At 32.3% G+C, this 22,074-nt stretch overlaps 1 protein-coding gene across 1 annotated transcript; it reads right to left on the bottom strand.

Annotated features, from left to right (window-relative positions):
- Positions 1–17,873: 17,873 nt before the first annotated feature.
- Positions 17,874–20,509, bottom strand: LOC143595496 (protein FAR1-RELATED SEQUENCE 5-like). Its single transcript, XM_077074492.1, has 5 exons — positions 20,303–20,509; positions 18,789–18,863; positions 18,656–18,732; positions 18,312–18,570; positions 17,874–18,086 (listed from the first exon to the last, which is right to left on the bottom strand). Exons 1-5 carry the CDS (start codon positions 20,507–20,509, stop codon positions 17,874–17,876), a joined length of 831 nt encoding a protein of 276 aa, XP_076930607.1.
- Positions 20,510–22,074: the final 1,565 nt, after the last annotated feature.

Here is a 22,074-nt window from a genome sequence, read left to right as displayed (position 1 = left end):
ATATTAAATTATTAAAATTAAACTCTTCATATGTTGAAACTGTTGAGTTTTATTAGAGTATTAAGTCTCTAATTAAGTGAGTCTCCTCACTCATCTATAACTCTTGCATATATTGTAGACTTGGTGTCTCATTTGAAAAAAAGGGGAAAGAGAAGTATACAAACATATATATATATATATATATATATATATATATATATATATATATATATATGTATATAAAAGAGGTATTTGAAACATGAAGAACACTTGACGATCCATTTGTGGGGAACCCATAGAGAGTATATTTTCTACTCGATTACATCAACATATTGTTCTTCCCATTCTTTTCTTCTCAAGATCACCAATATACCTAGTGCAATCTCAGGTGCGAGTGCCATCTCCGGTTGTACACACACTGTTCCGGTTGTTGTACCCTGGGAGACCGACGACTCTTTAATAGATACCTGAAATATGTTTTAAGGGAAGCGTATTGAATACGTGCCTCAACCACGCTCAATATATATTGTTTTGTTCATATTTTGTTGCAGTTAATGGAGTTAGCCACATCAAGGAAAAACTAACACGAATGTGAAAATACTCAACGAGTGGAAGACTCGAGTCACGAAGTTTCTGTAGAAGTTCTCACCGAAGACATCGACATAAATCTTTATATTAATATAAATTGTACTTAATTATATTTCCTTTTTGGTTTTGTACACGGTATTGTACTACGGTATTTCTCTAGTATAACGAGAGTGTCGTTATACCTATTTTATTTAATTATTTTTAGATATATTGTGACCCATGTCCTACAATCTTAAAACAAATTTCGTTAGATTGTTGCTACAATCTCAAAACCTTATTTATAAGGATTGTGGGTTCACGAAATGGTTTAAAATAAATATATTTTAGAGATTATAATCTTATAAATATGTTTTTTTGGGAAATTACATGTGTAGTACAACTTGTTGTGTTTGGATTTATAGAGATCATGGTGCAATCTTAAATCCTATACCGTGTTACAAAGTGTAATATTTGATTGAACCGTTTGGTTTTAGAAAATGATTTTTGTAATCATTTGTATTCTAACTATAGTGTTAGAACCGGTCTTGGAAAACCGGTGGGTTTTTTTGTTTTGTTTTGTTTAACGATTTTTGCAATCGTTTATGTCTAACAGTTGTGTTAGAAATGATTTTAAGTAAACCATTCATTTCTTGTAAACGTTAATAATCTAACGTGCGCGTTAGATCGGGTTTATCGGTTTTTATAAACATTTTGTTTCCTAACATGTGTGTTAGAAATTGTTATTTTTATAAAATAATGTGTTTAAAAAGTGTGTCTAAATATCTAACATGTGTGTAAGATACGATTTATTTATAACATTTTGTGTAAACGTTAATTTTCTAAAAGCCGTGTTGGAAAATATTGCAGTGAGACGTACATGTGTGTTTTGGTGAAATATTGCACAAAAGTTTTCACGGGTGTCTTTGGGTATTTCTCCAATTAAGTTACTAATAATTCAAGTATTAATTCAATGTTAATGGAGCGACTTTTGGGCTATACACTAGAAAATTAACAGTTTAAAAGGTTTTGTCTCAACGTTTAATGTTTCATTTATGTATAGTCTTTTCTCTAACTTGCGTGTTGGAAATGTTTAAATCCTAACTTGTTTGTTAGAAATACTGACCGGAAATGTTTTATGTAAACATTTAATTTTCTAACTTATGCATTAGAAATAATTAGAAATGGTTTCTTTTATATACTCTATCCTTGGAAAATGTTATATGTGAACGTTCAAGTTTATAACGTGCGCGCTATAATACATTTTTTACTCTCGTTCTAGAAACCGTTTTAGTACATGGGTATTAAACCTAAACCATATAAAACCATTTGATATTTTGGTTTTGATTTTATAAACCATTTTTGATATTATTAGTATAATATATTGCAAAACTAAAGAAATCTTTTAGAATGATTTTTTAAACAAAGTTTTGCATATTTTAGATAGATCAAAATGGTTCGCTACTCATGCTAAAAGTAGTAGATGTTAAACTAAGAAACGTTCTCAAGGATACTCTATAGTGGAAAACAACTTCGTGTTGTGTGAACAAAATTTATTGTTCAAGTTTCGTTACTTTAATTTAGTAATTGTAACAACTTGAGTTGTTTTGAACATATTTATTCAAGAGTATAGTTTCAATACTAGAATGAAGATATGTGTGCATGGAGTTCTATGTGAGGGAATACCTCAATACATAACATAAAATGATATCATTGTGATGATTTCAATTGGAAGATGAAAGTGTTGAAGTTAATAACACTATTTAATGTCTAAATGTTGTATGTTTATCCATTGGTCGAATTTTTATTAAAAGGTGTTTTACAGTTTATGTTCTAGTTTCAGTTGAATTATTATTTTGTGTTCAATATCTTCGGATAACACATGCAATTTTACAACCAAATACAACAATATTTATCGTGACGAACAAAAAAATAAATTTGGATTTTCTTTAACAAAAAATTTATGTTAAAAAAAGGGATTATTTTTAATTGATAGTTCAAAAAGAATTTGTACATAATAAACAACTTGTGAGTTGTTGCGTTTACTAGAGTCTAAGAAGACACATCAAATGCATAACCACATCATGAGAGGGTCATTAAATAACTTGGGGAGTGTATTAAGATGAAATACACAAGAATGTGATATTTACCTCCTTGGAAATCAGTAGATGTGAATTAATATATGTTGATGACATATTCAACTCCTTAGATATTCACTAAATGTGAATTGTTAATGATATATATATATATATATATATATATAATTGGATATTCATCTTTGAAAGTTCACCGAGTGTGAATCATAAGAGATCTATTATGTTATTATTATTGTAATTGAATTTAAGTGAATCTTATGAGATTTAGTATAACATGCTTACAATAGCGATGAATATATAGATGCTTCTGCTCCCATTCATTTTGTTTGAACTATATGAAAGTTATTATGTTGTTTTTCATTTTGAGAGAATATCTCAATAAATAGTTCCAAGAGACAACATTGAAATGTATAGATCACTTTATGCAAGTGTGAATTCCAAGAGTTTGAGTGTCAATCAAGTTGAATTTATCTCAATATAATAGTGATTGTAGATGTGTAGCATTTGTCTTGTTGGTAATAAATGTATTCATCAAAATGATTTGGATTAAGACTTATGTTAAAAGTCCATATAAGCCGTGAAGATCAAATGCAAAAGAGTTATGTTCCTTAAATGAATGAAAAAGTTATGTATGTCCTTTATACAATAACTTATGAGACTTTCTTGAATATTAAGGTTTGAGATTGTGACAAGTCTCATATTTTTGTCTAAAACTAAAGGATGAATGTTTCAAAGTGATATTGTGATGGCTGTGAAGAATCAGAATGATGCATCTTCTGTTCACATGCTAAAGTATTGTAGTCTAAAGCATGCTAGACTAGTACTTGTTAATTATGGTGCTTTGCAAAGACTAATTAACGCGAAACATTCAAAACACACGCACCACAAGAACTAATTTGTGTTTAGACAAATTTAAAGAGGGTTTTCATTCAATCTAAGGAAATGATATAACTCACAGGAAGACCTCAACTTTCTAGGTATGTCCAGATAGTGATTTGTGATCCTTTTAGATTTGTGATGGTTTAATAACAACCTTATGACAAGTTTAGCTTAAAAGCTAGCAAGTGGTGAAAGCTTACACCAGGGCATGTGTTGCTCTATGAGTAAGCATCGACGAACTCACTGATACAAGACGTGCTTTTGTTCGAATCATGAGTGTCAATTTATGGTCATAAGTAAAGTTAAGCAAACTATGTCAAAATGCAAGAAATGTGGGGGAAGCCATTTAAGAAACAACCCTTTTGGGGTATACAGAAATGGTAATTGAGATGAATTCTCATACTTTTATAGAAAGGAAGAACCTTTCTTTACCCCATCCAAAAGTTGGATGATCTTATACAATAACACTTTAATGTGGAGGTGTCTTGCATTTGAACTTGAAAGGTTTAGCAATGAGGATTGTTGTGATCCAATCTAACATTGCAAGCACACGACTAAATGGAGGACAAAATGTTCGTAGTGCATAATGGAGATGTGTTTGCTTTAATGATAAGTTTATCTTACAAAGACAAATATTATAATTAGATTCAGGTGGCCACTAAGGTTATAGTCTTAGAAAGTTGACAATAGGCAAAAATTAACTTATAAGTTAAGAGCACATCATGACAACTGATCTCAACTACACAAGTTATCTGTAGTGACTAGACAAAGTCAAAGATAATGCTATGGATCTAACAACCTGAGGGTTTAGTTAAAATTAAGTTGTGGAATGAGACAAAATCCCATAAAAATGATATATAAAGGAAAACCAAACTTAGTTTACTGGAGATCCCAAGATCTAAGTTCAATAGGACAACCTAATTATATATCTAAGGGTGTTCACTGTGGGGGCATAGATTATGTATATGTTTACACATAAGCTAATATATATATATATATATATATATATATATATATATATATATATATATATATATATCCTCCTAAATAATAAAGGGAGACTAATTACTTCCTAGTCCATTCCTATAATGACAGTGACATGTTGTGAGGCTAAGCATAATACGTGGTTAATGATTTGTGTAAATCATTATAACCTTGATGCTTTTAATGATTTATTATGAGCCTGGACCATGATAATCAAGAAGATGTTGAGAATCAAGTTGGAGTCACCAAGGAGCAAAGAATAGATCAAGGTAAAAAACCATCTCATTTATATTGTTTTATACGTTCTTATAAAGCAAATGTTAGCCAAAAATGATAAAAATAGCTTTATACATTCTGTTAAGTTCTGCACATCTACAGCTTATTTTTTTTTATTTATTAGTTATTTTAAATGACAAAGATGAGGTAGAAAAAGATGTTTAGAATGTGAGCCAAGTCCATGAGAATCAAATGGTGGTAACCAATGAGCAAAGTAAAAAAACAAGGTAAAAAATCATCTCTTTTAAACGTTCTAAGAAGTTCTTGTAACATCCCGTTTTCTCTTTTCGGTTAATAAAATAAATTATGAATTATTATGGTCGTGCTTGTGTTGGGTTATATAAATATGGGTTATGGACTTGGGTTAAAAGAAAGAGAGAAAAGACCATGGGCTTAAGCCCATGATCCATGATATATAAACAATAATTAACCCTTAATCCATTCATTTACACATATTCCATACACCACCCAAAACACACACTTAAGCTCTCTCTCTAGTTTCTCTCTCTCTCTAGTCGAAATCACCAAGGAACCGAGCATCAACCCGAGGTAATGATAGTATGATATGTAGAGATCCAAACCCTTTAAACCGTTAAAGTCACGAGATCCGGGTGGAATCGGGTATAAACCGAACCTAAAATGAGCTTAGGGGTCATCCTAGCTCAGATATGGATCGAACGGGACGGAAACGGTGGAAACGAGTGAGATCTCGTTTTTCCGGCGAAAACGCGGTTTTCCGGCGACGACGGCGCCGGAAAACGGCGTACGAGGTTAGCATGTCAGAGAATGTTTCTGACATTCTCTGACCTAACCCTAATTCATTAACGAAGAGTTAACGAACTAGAGGTAATTCGTCAAGTGATTCGTTAACGGAAGTTTAATGAACTAGCCTTACTTCGTATCCCAATTCGTTAAGGAAAAGATAACGAATTACCCCCAATTCATTATAGTCATTCGTTAAAAGGAGATAATGAATTAGAAGGTTCAATTCGTTACAAAGGGGTTATTCGTTAAGAACCAAGTAACGAACTAGGAGTTTTATAAAATGACAGAACAGTCCCTGGACTTAGAGAATAATGAGATAATTACAAAATAGCCCTTGAACCTTATTAATTTATAGAAGATACCTTAAAGGATTGAGAGGTTAACAATAAAATATTATCATGAAATCCTAATGGAAAATGTGTTAAGATAGTTAATGAAAATAATTTTTTCCAAGTTGACCTGGCAGCTTAACCCCGGCTAGGGGCTCTGCCCCTTGGACCCCGCTAGGGGCTGCCGCCCCTAGAACCCCGCTGCCAGGGGCGCTGCCCCCGGACCCCCGTTCGTTGAGGTTTATAATTGAACTAGAATGTGATATGGATAGTGATAGAAATTAATACGCGTAATTGTTATACAGTTAGCCGTGCACAAACTAAAGAAAGGGATAACCATTAACGATGAACGTAACAGAGTTCAGGTGAGTTTCTAGCCCCAATTCCTTGTTATGTTTTCGGGGCTGTGTGCATACTCGATGTGATAGTTAATACACTAACCTTAAGCGGTAAGTGTATGCTTGGTATGATTTATGTATAATGATTGCTTGACGGTGCGTGAACGATCTTCGGATATTTCATGTACCGGCAGGAGGTAGTTAAAGATATGATTGATATATATGATGTATGAATGATGTATGTATGTTATGTTAATAGTACGTGAACGATCTTCATATATTGCACGTATTATTAAGGAAGGTATGTAAAGACAGGTATGTTACAGTGGCATGAAACAAAAGGACCAGACCCTAATAATATCCGTGAGAATAGGGATCAGACCCTAATAATATCTGTGAGGCTAGGGACCAGACCCTAATAATATCTGTGAGGATAGGGACCAAACCCTATTAATATCTGTGAGGATAGGGACCAGACCCTTATAATATCTGTGAGGGTAGGGACCAGACCCTAATAATATCTGTAATGTTGGGGACCAGACCCTTATTATATCTGTGAGGTTATAGGGCGGAAGACTCTTTACGTAGTATGGATAGTTATGTATGTAAAGTAAAGTATGAATGATGTACACACCTTCGGGCATGTGTAAGTATGTGAACTGATTGTATGTTGTATGATTAACTAGTACTCACTCAGCGTAGCTGACTTTTAGTATGCACATAGGTGAGTAGAATGAGGCAGCTCGCTTGAGGGGAAACACATGGCATGGAATTGAAGACACTGGTATCTCAAGGAAATGTTACGTTATTTAAAAGACAATGTTTTATGTTTAAACGATTTGAATGCTCGTTAAGACAAGAATTGATGGTTATGTATATTGGTTTGAAAGTTTTATATTTCGCGTAAAGTTTTAATTAACTCTGATATTTAGAACTACGTTTATGAGTAAATCCAACGTTCAATGTAGGGCAACGGGAACGGGGCCTTACAGTTCTAAGATAGTAATTTTATTTTGTTAGATTATTAAGTCTTGTTTCATTTGATATTAAAAACTCCATCAGACACAAAAAAAATGCTTGAAGTTGATGTGAACCAAAAAGTTGAAAAAAATGATGAGACTCACGAGGGATTTGAAGACGGAAAAGATCAAAGAGAAGAGATAAGAAAGGTGATAGAGAAAATAGACAAACTCACACAAAGGTATCGTAAATATCTCAGGGTGAACAACTTCACTGAGAAACAACTGAATCACATGAACTTTGAAGAGCCGGAAAGCATGTACAAGACTACACAAGAAGACATTCAAGAAAAAAAGAAGCAGGGGATAAAATCAAAGTTTGCTAATGATCAGGAACGAACCGCTGAATTATATAAAAGATTTGGTGGGAAGTGTGGCTTCTTGATTGATAATGGAGTAAACTATGATATTGTTGATTCCATGAGCAAAAAAGAAGTGGAAGAGAATTTCAAGAATATTTCAAAGAAAATACTAGGTGGTAAAAACGTTCTAATACATTCTAATATTATTTCCTAATTTTTATTTTATTTTATGAACATAAACCTTGTACGTTCTTATACGTTCTAATATTTAAAATGCAGAAAAAGATCCATTGGCTGATGTAGTTGACAAGGGAATTGAGAATGGTGATGGCATAAGAAAAATATTTGATATAGTTCAAGGTAATTTTGTTAAAGCTATTGATTATAGTACACTAAAAAGTAAAAAAAAAAAAACTTATTAAAAAAAATTGCAGTGACAGAAGTTGAAGAAATGAATGAAGAAAAGAGATGTAGTAAAGGTACCCAAATTTTTGTTTATGAGTTAATAACAATAGTTAAACGTTAAAAATTTTGATAATCTTTATTGAAGGAGATGAGAAAGTAGGTAATGATACACTTGATTTTGAGAATAAAGGTACATCAACACAAGAAGATGCTGAAAGGCAAACGGGAGAACCCATTCGAGGTAATCAAATTAAAAAACCTATTTGTTTTAAAAATAGTATTTTGATAAAATAGTAACAAAAAAATTAAAAACAAAAAAATGGTATCCAGTTACAGAAGTGGAAGAATTAAATGCAGAAAGTGGTGACAAAGAAAGTATCAACAATTCTACTGAAGGTATTAAAAAGTTTTATATATACAATCACACAAACACACACACAAACAAAATGTATATTAAAACTAAGTCTTATTATAGGGCTGGTTGATGTTAATGTTGAAGAAAATTATGAATATGACAGTGAAGATTTGGATTCAGTGATAATGAAAACTTCGTTTTTCAATCAATCAGCAGAATTTAGAACTCCTGAATCTAAATAAAAAAAATTACCAATTGTTGCTACATCTCCTACACCAGCTGCAAGTTATCATAAAAATAGATAAACAACAGCGAGAAGAAAGAGAGAAAAGACTGGCACCAGCCTTGAAATCACCTTAACGGGGAAATTGGAATGACTGAAAAAATAACAATTGATGAGCGGATTGTTTCGCCATTTGTTATTGGTGATCTTTCTGATAAACATAAATTTGAAGTGATTTACAAGTCAGAATTCGTCACTGCTTTCAAGTTTGTGTTTGAATGCTTTTGTCCGGATATATACATCTCGGCTGGTGCTATGGACATTTACACAGAGGTGTTGAATCATGAAGAGAAGAAGAGAGATGGAAAATTATCCTCGTTAAGGTTTTTTGCTATATCAACAATTATAGTAAGTATTACACCTTTATTTATACGTTAACAAAAATGTATACACATATTAATTATATCACATTTTTCTTTTTGACACATGAAGCCAAGTGATTACTATTTAAAGGAAGCAAACGTCAGCGATTATAAAATACTAGAAGTATTTACAGACAACCTTGACAAGATAATGGCTTTACATAAATACAAGTCGCTCGAACCAGTTACGCTGTTTGTTGTGCCAGTATTTTATGAATACCATTTCTATGTGGTTGTTTTCAATTTGAAAACAGGTACAATCGTGCTGATTGACAACATGGCTAACGGTGATATATCAAAAACTGCTCGCTTTAAATCAGCTCAAGAAAAAGCAGATGTTACAAAAAAAGCTTTGGAAGTAAGATACAAGGGTATCCTAGAAAAACTGGTATACATTTAAACATTCTGTAAACTGATTTAAAGAAAAACTAATTTAAAAATTAAATACGTTGATTGCCCGCAGAGGGATATTTTTTGCACGTACATGTACTTATTGAGAAACAAGCACCCGATTGCGTCAAGATTGGAAATATCAGAGATCAAGAGGCTGTAGATGGATTGGAGAACAAAAAGCAATGAACTCAATTGTGGTGTCTTTGCTATAAGACACCTGGAAACTTACAAAGGGCAGTATCCACGGACAAGCAGATTTTACAAAGAGTGTCTAAGGCAGAAACGACAACTAAACGATTTGAGGATAAAATACTTGTCAAAGGTGTTACTATCCGATATCAACAAAGCCAAATTAGATATAGTTAGACTGGCGAAGGAATATGATGCATTATCTGACAAAAAATTGTTCAGCAGCAAGATTTTAACTGCTAAAATTGATGAGAGGCAAGGTGAATAAAACTGACCTTTATTATGTTTGTATGGATATGACCTTTATTTTGCTAATACGTTCTAGTTTTCATATCTTGTATGGAAATAGAATAAAGTTTAGTTAGATTTTGCTTATACGTTTTAAATCTTATTTTTGCTTGTATGTTCTAGTTAATAGACCTTGTATGGAAAATAGGATGGAGTTTAATTAGATTTTGCTTACACGTTCAAGTTAACATATCTTATTTTTGCTTAATTGTTTATAAGATAACATAGAGTTATTCATCAAAAAGTAAACAAAAAACATTAAACATAAAAATAACAATAAAATAAAAACATATAATGTAATCAGAAAACACTGCCTAATTCCATTTATTACATGCTAGATTTAAGAAACTCGATCTTCAATTCAATAGAACAGTTCAGAAGTTTTATCGCCTTACATGTAACATTCGTTACTTTTCAAACCCGAAAATCCGACCCGTTTTAAATTTTTGGGTTTTATTTATAAATATATGTATAAAAATATATTATAGTATCCAACTCCATAATAAAATATAAATTCAACATTTCTAATCCCCGATGTGACACCCGACATTTTCAGTTAAATCCTTTGACTGTGTCAATAAACCCCGTTAGTTCGGTTAACTAAGTTATTGAACTCCCATGCATATAGTATCATGTATGCATACATTGAGTAAGTGGTGTCATTGGTGACCTAAGTGAGAGTAACTAGTTATTGATAACTAGAATAATAAACTTGTCACACATGTTATTATATATGATAGGTTATAATAAATTTGTCACACATGATATGTTACATGTATTATATGTGGTGGGTGAAATTGTGTTACATGCTACGTGATTAGTTGTTGTATACTTATATGTTGTAGGAGAAGTGAATAATTAAAATATTATAACCTATGATATATTACATGACAAGTAACAAAAAGACTAGTACACAACATATGATTATTAGAAATGTTTATAATTGAATGTAACATGTCACATGTAATAAAAACTGACATAACCTAAAGTTTAATAAAATTAATTATGTCTTAATGATTGTGTTAATGATGTGTAAATAAAAATTAAGGTTATAACTTTTCTTTTTCTTCCTTTTGGCCGTCCATATCACATCACACACATATACATTTTATTTTTCTAAAACACTCTCAAAATATCATAATCAAGTTGGGTGATTCTTGGAACAAATAGTGATATATCATTGATCAAGCAAGTAAGTAAGCATGGTTAAGATATATTTTGTTTATGTTTCTTTGATTTGGGATTATGGGATTGAGTATCCAAAAACATGTAATCATAAGAAATAAAAAGATGATCTAGTTGATGGTTTTTAAAGAAATTGTGTCTTGTCATAAAAGAAAATATGGAAACCTTTGTACATAAATATCATTTTATAAATCAGTAAAATAATGAAATACATGAGATTTGGTTATAGAAATTGGTTCCTTGATGATTAAAGATCATAAGGATATAAGAATCATGATTTTTGTGACTTTTGGTTTGAATCTTCTTGTTGACAAATTCGATGTTTTAGATTGTAGATTGTATAACTTGATGATACGTTGGTGTTTCTGATTTATTTGTGATACTATGATGAATTAATTTGAATCTAGTTTTTAAATAGTCATGAATAATAATTTTTGGACTTTGTTTGTCTAGTTTTTTTTAATTTACAAAATCGGGTTGCAATCCTGATTGAAAGAGAAATTTTATGAGTTGTGTTGTAAATTGTATAACTTGACATTGAAAATAGATATGGGTGATATTCCACTTGTAGAATGTTATAAATTGAAGTAGGAATCCAATCCAATTGGTCTTGCATCAATTGGACAAATATAGAATTTTTGACAAATATTTTTGTACTGCTGTGTTAAAACAGAGACTGAAATTAGGTTGTTGTAGAGTGTGAATATTTTGTATATTTGTGTGAATTGGAAAATTATAAGAAAATTATATGTTGTATATAATACTTGAAAGAATATGTATAAATTATTTGGTAATTTAATCAAAAGTTTTGGTTGGTTGGAAAAATCAGTTTTGATGATTGAAAATTTGTTAAGGATGATCAACATATTGGTTAGTGAAAATAATTGTAATTTGTAATAGAATGATTGTGGTAAATTGAATTTTGACTTTATAGGTCAACTTAGAATTATTTGACTAATTGGTTAGTCTTACTTATGAGAAATGAAATTGGTAAAAGTGTGACTTAGTCATAGGGTTGTATGAAAAAGATGATTAACTGCAAATTACATGATTGATTATTAGGTTGCGACTATGATATCTTATGACTATTTTAAGTCTAGATAATTGGTCAAAAGTCACCAACGGGTTGTCAGTCAACATTTAGGGTCAAAGGTAAATAATTTTAGTCAACGTTCAACAACTTGGACCTTTTGGTCAAAGTCAACGAAAAGTCAAACTTTGGTCAAACTTTTAATAATCCGTGGGATTGTTTGGATACTAAGGATTCTAGGAATCGCTTAGAAAATACTTATAGTGCTTGTATGAATATCTACTTTTTACGAGTTGTCAGTTAATATTAATTTTTATGTTTTTAATTCTTGTTCGTGACGTTCAATTGCTTCGATTTCATTTACGTACTTTCGGTTTTATTTCAAGTTTGTCTTTAACATCAAGGTGAGTTTCTCACACCCCCTTTTTACCCTTTTTAAATATTTTTGGGGTAGCATATATATCCTATCAAAAGTTCAATTTATTTTTTTTATTGTTTACAAACTACAATTCGCATCATGGACTTGTGTGTTTACTTGTTACTTGCTCAATTATTACGTGCATAGATTTCTTTGATAAGTATGATCATACGCCCCCCTGTGCACCATGGACCATTTGTTTCTGGTGGAAAAGGGACTCCGATCTGAGTACGTTGGTGCACAATCCCAACTGGAAAAGACCTTCATTTATTCTTTACACTCATGGACCATTGATTCTAGTGTAAAGAACCCTTATGTGTTTTTCACAAGTTTCATGGAATTGTATGGTTTTTATATATTATTTTTCAACTGTGTGAACTCACCAACTATTCAATTAGTTGACTTTATTTTATATATATGCTATAGGTATATTCATTAGAGGATGAAATGACAAAGATAGTAGAAGTTAGGTTATATAAATAATAAACAAGAAGCTGTTTGTTTTGTTCTTTTTCCCTTGTATTTGTTCATTTGATAAACTTGTGTACTTGATGCCTTTGAATGAATAAATGATAATATTATCACTTAATAGTGTCACATGTGTTTTGAGCAATTTGTACGTCACACTCAGGCGTTTCCGCTTTAGCCGGGGTGTTATATTACACAACTCTTTCAACTCATCTACTTCCATTCTCCCCGTGTCAACCAAAAACAAAGCACACAAATAGTTAATAGTACTACCTGGCATGTTTAAATTTGTTATTTCATCCCTCATATCCATGTTTACACCAGCGGTAATGATAAACTGATCATGTAAAGCAGCCCGATTCTGTGTATCATCAAGGATCTGCGCTTGAATCTGTTTCAACAACAAATCCTTAGCTGGTGAAGAAGACAATGAAGATGAGGAACCTTTACAATCCATATCTTGGGTAAATGAGTTTTGTGTGGTGAGATGAAAGGTGTGGTTGTAATTAAATAGATAAAATAAAGATAGATAAGACAAGAAAAACTACAGTGAAATAAATTATTGGGAATCTTTTGTGATTTAATAAATTAAATGTAACATCCTACTTTCGGTTATATTAATAAAATAAAGTTCGTTTATTTTATAGCGAGTCGTTATCGGTTTAGTTGAATAGAATACGAGATGGACTTGTGTTAGGTAAATGGATATGGGTTATGGACTTGGGTTATGGAGGAATGAAGGAAAGACCATGGGCTTAAGCCCATGATCAAAAATATATATACCCTTAATCCTCCATTTAATTCATTTACACATATCCCTTACACCATCCAAAACACACACTTAAGATTCTCTCTCTAGTTCTCTCTCTTTAAACCGATATCGAAAAGGAAACCGAGAACCGACCCGAGGTAATGATAGTATTTTATTATTTGAGCTTAAATCCGTTAGATATAATCATGAAACGACGAGCCGACACCGTTAAACCGTTTAAGTCACGAGATCCGGGTGGATTCGGGTATAAACCGAACCTATGATGAGCTTAGGAGTCACCCTAGCTCAGATCTGGATTGAACGGGACGAAAAACGGTGATAAACGAGCTAAAACCCGTTTTCCGGCGAAATCGCGTTTTTCCGGCGGCTTTCCGGCAATGACGGTGCCGGAAAGGCGGCGCCGGAAAGTGGTACGAGGTTAAGGGGGAATGTCAGGGAATGTTATGACATTCCTGACCTAACCTTAGTTCGCTACAGGAATATAGCGAATTAAAGGTGATTCGCTAGCTAGTTCGTCCATGGGAACATAGCGAACTGATTACATTTTGTGTTCAATTCGTTAAGGGAAAGGGGTGACGAATCACCCTTGATTCGTTATGACCAGTTCGTTAAAGTAGATAACGAATTAGGAGGTCCAATTCGCTACTTGGACTGGTTCGCTACATGGACTGATTCATTAAGAGTCCAGTTCGTTAAAGGTTCTAATTCGTTACAAGAACCAGTTCGTCATGGTAAGTCAGTTCGTTAAGGATAAGTAACGAATTAGAAGCTTAACAGAATGACAGAATGGTCCCTGGACTTAGAAAAGAATGATTTAATCACAAATAAACCCTTGAACTTTTAAGTAGCATATTATTCAATGATTCAAAATGCTAATGGAAAATGTGATAAGACAGTTAATGAAAATAAAATTTTTCCAAGCTGACCTGGAAGCTTAACCCCAGCCAGGGGCTCTGCCCCTTGGACCCCGCTAGGGGCTGCCGCCCCTAGAACCTTGCTGCCAGGGGCGCTGCCCCCGGACCCCCGCTCGTTGAGGGTAATAATTAAACTACAAAGACGATATGTGTAGTGATAGTTATTGATACGTATAATTATTATATAGTTAGTCGCGCACAGCTAAAGAAGGGGATAACCGTAAACGGTGAACGCAACCGCCTTGAGGTGAGTTTCTAGCCCCACTTCCTTGTTATGTTTTCGGGGCTGTGTGCATACTCGATGTGATAGTTAATACACTTATCTTAAGTGGTAAGTGTATGCCTTGTATGATTTATGTATGATGATTGTTTGTCGGTGCGTGAACGATCTTCGGATATTGCATGTACCGTCAGGTGGTAGTTAAGATATGATTGATAAGTATGATGAAAGATAGGATGTATGTATGAATATATGATGTATGCATAATGTATGTATGTTATGATGATGGTACGTGAACGCTCTTCGGAGATTGCACGTATTGTCAAGGAAAGTATGTATGAACAGGTACGGTACAGTTACACGAAACAAAAGGACCAGACCCTAATAATATCTGTGATGTTAGGGACCAGACCCTAATAATATCTGTGATTTTAGGGACCAGACCCTTATAATATCTGTGATGTTAGGGACCAGACCCTTATAATATCTGTGAGGTTATAGGGCGAAAGGCTCTTTAAAACGTATGATTATGTATGTAAAGGAAGTATGAAGGTAAGAATGAAAGTATATGCACTTACGTGTGTATGTAAGAAAGTTAAGAGGTTAAGTATGAAATGTAAGAAGGTATTGTATGATTATGTGATTAACTAGAACTCACTCAGCGTAGCTGACTTTTAGTATGCACGCAGGTGAGTAGGATGAGGCAGCTCGCGTGAGGAGACACGTGGCACTGAATAAGGGGCTGGCATCGGAAGACGCAAGATGTTTAAGTTTAATGTTTTGTTTATTTTGAAAGACAAGATGTTGTTTTAAGACAAGAGGTGTTTTGTTATGAAATGTTTTATAAAAGCTTTTATATTCCGCGAATGTTTTAATTAACTCTGATATTTAGAACTGCGTTTATGAGTAAATCCAACACGAAAGTAGGGCTACCGGTAACGAGGCCTTACATTAAATATCTGACAACTATAAAAGACACTTACACGTTCTTGTACGTTCTGCGTTCTCATACGTTCATATACCAAGTATTAAAAAATTGGTCACAAAATAACCCTACTAAAATTACAACTGCATGTAATTAAAAATTTTTCGTCAAATTTTAACTTAATTATGCTATATGTTAAATCTACAACCACTTAAAAAAACCAAAAAAAAAAGAAATTGATTACAAATTTCATTAATACGTTCAACTACTCAAATTGAAAAAAATGGTAATGCAATCATGCCTACTAAAGTGTTAATATGCCTAGATATAATTATATTCAATTCAGATATTAAGTATAAATTGTATTAACTACATTCACCAACCAAAAAACATAAAGGTCTATAAAGAGAGAACAAACGCATCACACAAAAACACAAACAAAAAATTGAAAAAAAAGGATTCTAGGAATCTTACTGTTAAAAGCCTTTCCAGAGCAAGAATCAACATCGAGCTTGAGAGAGACTGCAATTGGCTAAGAGTGGTTGATGATACAAAGAACAGTGTGAGAGATGAAGCAACAAAAACCGATGCTCTGTACCAAGAAGTTCTGAAGCAACCTGATAGCACGTTGAAGACAGAGGCAATAACCTACCTGGAAAAGCAAGCTTCATGTTATGGCTAGCTTCATGATGTGCTAAAGAAAACAGCTCACAAGGTGACGGTGAATAAGAGAGTCAAGCGTGAAGGGGCCCAAGAGATATTTGACAACAACTAGGGTTCGTGATGGCTGCTGGTGTGGTGGTGTGGTGTGGTGTGGTGTTGTGGTGTGGTAGAATAAAATAAATTTGTGAATAGGTTTTAATGGTCTTTTGATGTGATCTACTTGTGTAAACTCCCTTTTTCAACCGGATAATAATATAACTTCTGTATAGTATCAGTTTACTTATGATGCATTATTGATTATTGATTAAAAAAGGTATTACACGTTCCAGTAACTAGCTTACACGTTCCATGAAAAATAAAACATAAAAAGTGTAAAAAATAAAAAAATATAAACAACAAAAGAGCGCTAAAAACTATTCTTCTCGAAGTTGAGGACAAGTTCGACTGTTATAACCCTGTTAATGACAAACTTTGCATTCCCTATATTTCTTCCCAGACCGATCTATAACTATCTCTTTCTGGGATTTAATCCGTTTATGTGACCCGCAACCCTTATTTTTTATACCACTAGGCACACAGACAGTCACCTCTGATGGTTGATCATACCCTAGAATAGCAGCAAACCTATCCCGTTTTGATAAATGAGTTCTTTTGTATCTTGTCTCATTGGCTTGTTTGATCATTATATTCATTTGATCCCTGACTTTAGTTAGTTCATCAACATCAGTTACATAGCTATTTATGAGATACTCACCAGCCAATGTTATTTACTTGAGATCTCTTTGACTTCTAAATATTTGTCGTTACTGAAACTTGAAATTGGAGCAGTTCTAGGATTAACACCAGCATCTCTCTTCCAACGATCCACCATGTATTTCTTTGGAAATCTTGTAACTCTGAACAAATTTAAAATATAAAGGCTGTGACGACACAATAACCCATAATGTTCAAATCTTTTGCATCCGCATGAAATCGTCGAATCAATTCCTTCCTCGCCTTCCTTCTTAAACAAAACCTGACACAAAAAAAATATATTAATACTTTAAACATTATATCAAAACAATATCTTACAAAAAATGATTCAAAACGTTTTACAACGTTCTACCAAAAAAAGAGAATCTTTAACTAATTCATACCTCTGGGACATATGCATTAAAGTCAAAAACTGAAAACCTCACAAAATCTTCTTCTTCAGTTGATTTCAAACATGCAACACCGCTTCGAATATGATACATTTCATCTTGGAAATCATTAAAAATAGCCTTTGTATACATCAGTTCTGCTTCCTTCTCAAAAGGATTCTCACTAACCGGATCTGGATGCGTGAACCTTGTATCATGATCATTTTTCCTACCATTGTGCCTTTGGATCTCCATACAATGATCAAAATGACTAAAGAACTCAACTAGTTATTATCGTGAGTTAGAAACTTGACAAAAAATGATTTTCACTTTCTGATCTCGATATAGTTCTCATAAGACAAGACGTTCATCCATATAATAAGCAAGAATCCAATCATATCTCATTTCAAACATGTTAGAAAACCAATTATTTGTTTCCAGATCATATTCCTTCATTATAAGTTCCCATTGCGTTTCGAATTCGGATTGAGAAATTGCATCCATCCAAACAATGTCACATATTTTACATTTGAAATCTTCATTGTTACAAAGGGCAGCACTAACCTGATGTTACAAAAAACGTTATACGACCTAAAACGTTCTTATACGTTCTAACACATATACAAATATGTTTATACTATGCTAAAGCATACTAATATGTTTATATATCCTAAAACGTTCTAACACGTTTAAAAATATGCAGCTACCAATAGTGATGCATGCTAATATGTTTAGACATTCTAACACGTTCTGATACATATGCATAGTACTGTAATACATTAAAGTTACCTTATCAGTAAGTTTTTTCATAATGTGCCACATACATAACCGATGTCTCGAGTTTGGTAAAACTAAGGAGATTGCTTGCTTCATAGTTGGATCTTGATCAGTAACAACCACCTTTGGGGCAATATCGAAAGAATCAAGAAAAACTTTCAAAAGCCATGAATAATATTCAATAAATTCAGATGATAATAACGCAGAACCAATTGTAACATTTCGACAGTGATTATCAATGACAATAGATGGTACAAAAACCATATTGTACCTATAAAAAAATTTATAGGAAAACGATTTAAAAAAAATATGTTAAAAATAAAAAATTAAAAAACAAATGTATTAAATTGACATACTTGTTGGTCTTGAATATGGCATCAAATGATATAATATCTCCCAAAGCCAAATAAATTTTCTTTGAAATCTCATCAGCCTAAAACAAACGATCTAAGTCACCATTAGTATTAACAGTATACTCAAACGAATAACCATCACAATAGTTTTCTTTCCACTTAATCTTTGCACAACCATTTCAGCATCATACTCGCCAATATATGTAACATCCTAAAATTTTCATATTTAATAAAAGAAAGTCGCGTTTAGTTATTGGGCATAAATAATTAATTAGGATTAATAAAGAAAATATCATGGACTTGGATTAATTAATATGGATTAAAGGGTAATGGGCCTTAGGTTCATGGGCTTTAAGGGATATAAATACCCCCTTAAACTATCCCACAACCCTAATCCTCATTCCATCTTTTCATATTTGCCTACACACTCCAAACACACACATAGCCACCTTACGGCCGAGAGAAAGAGGGAAAACGGGATCGAACGAACATTAGTTTTTGGTAGATCTTTATTACAGGAGCCATATACAAGATTTATAACTCATAAACAAGCTAACCAAGACCAAACGAACACGTAAAGGTATGATTTCGATCTTAAAGTTCATGTTTTTATAGACGGTTAGCCATGAAAACTTGAAACTATAATAGATCAGGTCTAAACGAAACGTAAAGTAATGAACTTGATGTTAGAATGAACCTAATGAACCCATAAACATGTACGGTTTGTTCAAAGAAAACCTTAGATCTAGTGTTGAACGTTTTTAAGCTTAAAGGTCCAAACTTTATGCGTTTTCGGGCCGAGTCTTATCCAAAAATGACCATGGGAATGTTCACGGGAATGGTTAACATCATATCGAGGGGTTACAGGTTGAATAGAGATGTTATGGGGTTAAAATCAAAACCCGTCGCTACTGTAGATAACTTCGCTTAATGCTAAGTTCGTTTAATACTAACTTCGCTTAATGCTAAGTTTGTTTAATACTAACTTCGATTAATGCTGAGTTTGTTTAATACTAACTTCTCTTAATGTTAAGTTCGTTTAATACTAACTTCGCTTAATGCTAAGTTCGTTTAATACTAACTTCGCTTAATACTAAGTAAAAGTAATCTGATACGATAGGACGAGTTTTGATACGTATAACTTATATACAATTAGCAGAGCTCAACTAAAGAAAGGATTAACTATTAACGGAGAGAGAAACAGAATCCAGGTGAGTTTCTAGCCCAAATTCCTTGTTATGTTTTCGGGGCTGTGTGCATACTCGATGTGATAGTTAATAAACTTAACTTAAATGGTAAGTGTATTCCATGTATAATTTATGTGATAGATATTATGTTCTGTATGTGAATGAAAGCTTGTCGGTACGTGAACGATCTTCGGATATTGCACGTATTGACAAGGGAGGTATGTATGTGAAAGATGGATGTGTATGATATATATATATATATATATATATATATATATATATATATATATATATATATATATATATGTACAACATTTGAATATGTATGATTGATTAAAGAAAATATATGTATGTTGCGGGTATGTTAAGACAGAATGTACGAAGATGAAGAAGTAAGGGATCAGACCTGTGTTTATGAGTAAATCCAACGTCCAAATGTGAGGCACCGGTAACGGGGCCTTACAATATAACAAGTTAAACTCTGTTTGAAATTCTTACAATCGTCTTTTGTAGCCTCAACTTCCTCAAATCCTCCATACTTTGTCCTCATAATATTAAACGCCTTAACATGGCCCAAATTCAATGTTGACATCTCATATATAATATCTTGTTGTACATGAGTCAACTTTCTATTTGATCGAGCAAAATGCATATCATTTGCATCCACCATTTCATGATTATGTCCTTCGACTCATTTATTTCAAACCTCAAACCGTCATTAGATTTTAGAAAAATTTGAGCTCGACAACCACACCGAATTGTTGGTCTATTCCTTCTTTTATAATACGATCTACGGCAACCATCTTTTTCAGCCATAGAATCATAATTGTTTGCAGGTTTATGACCTTCTTTCGAACATGTAAAATATTTAGACTTTAATAAACCGTCATTCATGTACGAACCTCTTTTACGAACACAAAAACCAATTTTTTTTGCATATTCACAATAGAAATCATATGCATGATCACCAGATTCAATAATCATACATTTTACAGGTTTACAAGATGCATTAACTTGCGGTATAACAAGATCTGATGAAGGATCTGATAACAAAAGCAATTTAAGTCATTAAAAATAACCATTTCTGATAACATGATCTACTAATACGTTCAGTTAACATGTTTTAAACAAAAAATCAAACATTGATATATAACACGTTCAAATCGACTTAACCTAATAAAAAACTACATTTAAATGATTTAACATATAAAAAAAATACAGCCTAAAAAGTAAATTAATACGTTCTACTACGTTATAATATGTTCTAACCGAATCACAATTACTAGCCAAAACTATACGTTCTAATACGTTCTAAAAAGAAAAACAACAATCCTATCCACGATTTGCTATTAAAACACATAATTTGAAGTCTAATCGAATCACGATTAGACTATAAAACACAATATCGATCATAAAATTCAACTAGAAAAATAACCTAAAAATCGAAAAAATTAATTTATCAGTCGATTAAACCTACATTATACAACTAATTAAAATAATAATTGATTAGAATTAAACCTAAAATTACTTACTTTGATGATCGTAATACATGACGTTAATATCAACGAAGGCCGTCAAAGTTAATCGAGTAAGAAAAATCGTCAATTGTTAAGCAGTTTTAAGGATACGTGATCAAATATAATAAAACAGGGTGTATGCAAAACATTTTATTACACTGGCGCCATTAAATTTTAAAAGTAATGTAAAAAGACAAAAACACCCATCTGTTAACTTACGTGACCAAATTAATCAAATTGGTAATCAACGATGGAAATCCTCGTGTACGTAATGTACGATAACCAATTTCTGTATTAGATCATTTATCAATATATATATATATATATATATATATATATGATTGATTTCTTTTGAAAACCACTTTGAGTTTTAAGAACTCGAAAGAACTCAACGTAACAATTTTTTTCGAATTTTTTTACACATATGTAATACGTAAGTTTAAGTGATGTACAAAAAAATACGGTATTTGTTTACACACCGAATCGACTTTTTACACATGTGTAACTAACGTTTAAACTTGTGTAATTATAAAAAATACTTATTCTCTCTCCTGCTTCAATTTTTAATTGAATTTAATCTCAGTCGCATATTTCATATCATTTAATAAAATTTGTGGTTTAAAATTGAGTTATTAGAGTTTTTAAAACTTACAATGGTTCTCAAAATAACCCTCTTATATATATATATAATTTTCATCATTACTTCTGTTGATATCCT

Source organism: Bidens hawaiensis, unplaced genomic scaffold, assembly GCF_021521415.1.
Source record: "Bidens hawaiensis isolate Kalapana, Puna unplaced genomic scaffold, B.hawaiensis_p1.1 tig00045259_1, whole genome shotgun sequence".
Classification (NCBI taxonomy): domain Eukaryota; kingdom Viridiplantae; phylum Streptophyta; class Magnoliopsida; order Asterales; family Asteraceae; genus Bidens; species Bidens hawaiensis.
Note: the sequence above shows the minus strand (reverse complement) of the source record. Positions and strands in the feature narration are given on the sequence as shown.

Excerpts from the sequence above, each read along its gene's own strand:
- LOC143595496 (XM_077074492.1), bottom strand. The coding sequence starts at position 20,509 with ATGGTGGATGCAAATGATATGCATTTTGCTCGATCAAATAGAAAGTTG. Across the intron at positions 18,733-18,788 it reads GAAAGAAAACTATTGTGATG|GCTGATGAGATTTCAAAGAA; the intron begins GTTATTCGTTTG and ends CGTTTGTTTTAG. Across the intron at positions 18,087-18,311 it reads TGAAAAAACTTACTGATAAG|GTTAGTGCTGCCCTTTGTAA; the intron begins GTAACTTTAATG and ends TTGTAACATCAG.